This window comes from Protomyctophum parallelum, assembly GCF_964188405.1.
Source record: "Protomyctophum parallelum genome assembly, chromosome: 3".
NCBI lineage: Eukaryota > Metazoa > Chordata > Actinopteri > Myctophiformes > Myctophidae > Protomyctophum > Protomyctophum parallelum.
The window spans coordinates 19490761-19494861 of NC_139698.1; the positions used below are offsets into that span (position 1 = coordinate 19490761).

Here is a 4101-nt window from a genome sequence, read left to right on the forward strand (position 1 = left end):
CCGGCGTCTGTGCTGGCGGAGCGCGTGGGCCTGGGCGGGGCCGGGGGCGGCGGGCGGAAGAGGAAGTCCCAGACGCCGCAGCAGTGTCCTGTGTGTCAGAAGATCATCCACGGCGCCGGGAAGCTCCCGCGCCACATGCGGACGCACACGGGGGAGAAGCCCTTCCAGTGCGGCACCTGTGGCGTGCGCTTCACACGGTAATAAAAAAATAACACACACTCCCATTCCTTGTTTTCCGCTGCTTCTCACAACCAGTGGTTCTGCTTGAGGTGGTTCCAGGTAGGGATGCACCGATCCGGCTTTTTGGCATTCAATACCCATATTCAATACAGATTGCGATACTGTGTAGGAGTCTGGAATCATTATTTTGTGTAAGGCAACATCAAGGCTTGACTTAAACTTTCCCAACTTTGTAAAACAAAATGTAACAAACACAAGATATAAATGCACTGAATTATTTATTAAATAACTGTGCAACAATTAGACCAGGTTAATGTGTGCGCAGGCTAGCCTGGCTGCATTCCACAGTAATACTACACTGACTGTGTCACAGAGGAGGTAGAGTTGTTTTCATACTGTAATTACAACATAATTATCGGATCGGATCGGATAATTGGATCGGCCACCGATCCGATACCCGATCTAGAATTTTAGCCTGGATCGGTGCCGATCTCACGATACGAGTATCGGATCGGTGCATCCCTAGTTCCAGGTGGTCTCCCTCAGCTAAATGATGGAGAGGTTGGTCACCAAATGGACCCTTCTTGAGAGTGTAAAATAATTCTGTTCAAACATTCTATACCTTGCAAGTTACCTTACACTCAAAAACACTTTTAAAACAATATTTTACTCGGTCACAAAATACAATTTCTGCATTTGGAAGCAGCATTTCTCTCAAATGCTATTCCTACAAATGGATGCTATACCCATGCAGTTTTCACCAGGAGCTGCTTTTAAGTTTATGGTGCTCTAATATCAGTGGTTCTCAAATGGACCCTGACGGGTTCATTTGGTTTCATTTTACTCTCTCAAGAGTTAATTTATTGTTAAACACCTGCATTAGGCTACTTAATTTACAAGAAGTCTACACAATTAGAGCATGTAAAAACCATTCTTATCAACATCAAATGGTGGTCTGTGGCTCAAATGCTGAATATATATATATATATATATATATATATATATATATATATATATATATATATATATATATATATATTAAAAATAATGGGCCTTGATATGAAATAGGTTTGAAAACCACCTGCCTTATTCTGTTCACCTAGAGCCAGGGTGGTCTCAACCCTTTTCATTTCAGGGCCCATTATATTTTCAGCATTTGATGAGATTTTAACCTTTCTAGACCCCAAAACTAAAGAATATTTTGATGCCGTCGGATAATATTTTTGTCTACGATTCCATGCTTTTGGCAAACGTTGACCAAAAATAACAATTCTTCTACGTTCTCTAATTGTGGGAGACTTCTTGTAAATGAAGTAATGCAGATGTGTGATAATAATTTAACTCTTGAGAGCGTACAATGAAACCAAATGTACCCGTATACGCTTGTACGTGGATCCATTTGATTGAAATTTTACGCTCGCAAGAGTTAAAGATCTATAGGGGTCCATTTGGTTACCAACTCTCCGTCACTTAGCTACACGGGGACCACCTGGAACCGCCCTCAAGGACCACTGGTGGTCCCCGGACCACTGGTTGAGAACCACTGACCTAGAGAATCGCTAGTGTTCCAAGTGATTAACATGTTGATTCAATGATCTCTCTCTCTCTCCCCCTCTCTCAGGAACGACAAGCTGAAGATCACACATGCGCAAGCACACGGGGCGAGCGCCCGTACCCCGTGCCCGCACTGCCGGGCGCGCTTCCTTGCACTCGTACGACCTGAAGAACCACCTGTCGCTGCACAGCGGCGCGCGGGCCCTTCGAGTGCCCGCTGTGCCACAAGGCCTTCGCCCCGCGAGGACCACCTGCAGCGCCACCGCAAGGGCCACAGCTGCCTGGAGCTGCGCACACGCCGGGCCCCGTCGCGACCGAGGGCCCCCCGGGGGAGGAGAGAGGAGGAGGACAGGGGGGGGCCTCGCTGGTGACGTAGGAGGAGGAGGAGAAGACCACCACCACCAACACCACCACCACCACCCCAGGGCCCTCCTGGAGCCCCCTCCTCGGCCCCCTGCAGGCTCACCCGTTCCTCCACCACCACCTGGGCGGAGGAGGTGGAGGAGGAGGAGGAGGCCCCCCGCGTGGTGTTCCCCCCCGCCGGGGGGGGAGATGAGGGACAGGGAGAGGGGAGGCAGCGCCTCGCTGGCCCTCCAGGCGCTGTGTCCAGCTGGGCCCCCACGCGCTGCACAGCCTTCCCGGGCCTCCTGCTCCGAAGCCTGGATCTTGCGGGGAGTGGAGGAGGAGGAGGAGGAGGAGGAGGAGGAGGAGGAGGAGGAGGAGGAGGAGAGGGGGGAGGCGACATGGAGATGGAGGAGCTGAGGAGGAGGAGGAGGAGGAATAACCCGCTCTCCTCCTCCTCCTGTCCGTCCTCGTGACAGATGGGCCGAAGAGGAGGAGGAGGAGGAGGAGGGTGGAGGAGATGATGGCGAAGAGAGCAGGAGGAATAGGGAGCGAGTAGAGTCGGTGTGTGTGCGTGCTGTGCGTATGCGTGCGTGCGTGCGTTTGTCTCAGGTGGACTACCTGCCGTTCACTTATGTGGGCGCTTAAAAAAACAGTCAAAAGAAAAAAAAATCTTAAAACGAGAGAGAAAAGAGAAATGGGAAAACGGGGTTTTCTGATTTTTTTTTTGTTTGTCTTCTGGCTCTTTTCATTTTTTTTATTTCATTTTCCTTATTTAATTTTTTTAATCTATTTTAAGTTTTGTCATTTTTATTTGTTTCTGTATTTGAGGTTTTTTTGAGCTGTTTGGTTTGTTTATTTGCTGTATAATATGAGCATTATTGGGAAGCTTTTCTTTCACTATGCAAATTCCAGAGCTGTTAAAAATTGAATGTTTTGTTCGGAATAATATATGCATTTAGTTTAGTTTAATCTACATTATTGATTCAGGTGCAATTCTCAAGGTCATATCAGGTAGATGTGGACGAGCTTTAGAGTAGATGCCGCCATCTGGCGGCCACCGCTGGAATTAAAATCAACTCAATCAGGCTGGCTTAGTTCATTTAGAAGCAATAACTTGCTGCTTTGATCTTTTTCTATATAGTCTTAAGAATGTTCCTTTACGCTGGGGTGTGTTTATAACCAAAGACTTTGGTTTATCTTGTTCTTGAAAAAAATAAATAAACCCTTTTGCGTTAATTTGAACGGAGACCGTGGACTCGTGGAGAAATGCAGCCAAGGTTTGGTTTGGAGAGAACCTTCCACGATTCCCAAAGAATTCTGAAAGCCATGATGAGGAAAGGACCTCTGAGACTTCCTGTAAGATGCCTGACCAAAAAAGAAAGAACAAAAAGAGAGGGGGAAAAGTTTAAGAGGTTTGTGTCGAGTTGCTGACTAGAAAATCTGGGGTGGTTTTAAATTTATATTTTTTATTTAGACAAGTCCTCCCTTTGCTAAAGGCTGTGTGTGAATGCAGTCCTCCGAAATTCTTCTCCTATATGGGCTTTCTAGAAAAAGGGGAAAGAATAGAGAGTGAGGGAGAGAGACAGAAAAAAGGGGTGATAACGAAGGGAAGGGATGAACAAAATGGCTGGCCCTGTTTTCTGTATTTATTTATTGTTATTTATTTAGGCTCGACTGTTGAAGCTGGTTGTGGAGCTTTTCCACGCTGACCAGACCACACGGTCCACCTCAGACCTGGTCCGCCCCCCCCCCCCAAAAAAACTCCCTCTTATTACAATGTCTTAATGCTTATAGAAGCCACGTTGTGCTGACTAAAATGTACCTTCCTGCGGGGCGCTTTTTTTGTCTTTCTGTCGGTAATTTTTCTTTATGCATTGTTTGCACATTTTAGCCCCACCAGGATCAACAACAATAATAATAATAATAATAATAATAGCACATTCCATCGTCATGTGGTAAAGGGAACATAGCAACAACAAAAAAGAGAGAAGTTAGTAGTCAGGGGGTCAAAACTATTCAGGT

The 4101-nt window shown here is 46.5% G+C and overlaps 1 protein-coding gene across 1 annotated transcript in view; it reads left to right on the forward strand.

Moving 5' to 3' along the window:
- zbtb7b (zinc finger and BTB domain containing 7B) overlaps positions 1 to 2635 on the forward strand; it is a gene marked incomplete at its 3' end in the record, with an annotated part of 37278 nt that extends 34643 nt beyond the window's left edge. Inside the window, 9 exon segments of the mRNA XM_083762052.1 lie at positions 2 to 197; positions 1802 to 1820; positions 1822 to 1854; positions 1857 to 1883; positions 1885 to 1935; positions 1937 to 1972; positions 1974 to 2035; positions 2037 to 2101; positions 2556 to 2635. Of these exon segments, the coding sequence (XP_083618178.1) occupies positions 2 to 197; positions 1802 to 1820; positions 1822 to 1854; positions 1857 to 1883; positions 1885 to 1935; positions 1937 to 1972; positions 1974 to 2035; positions 2037 to 2101; positions 2556 to 2635 (569 nt within the window).
- Between the last annotated feature and the right edge of the window lie 1466 nt (positions 2636 to 4101).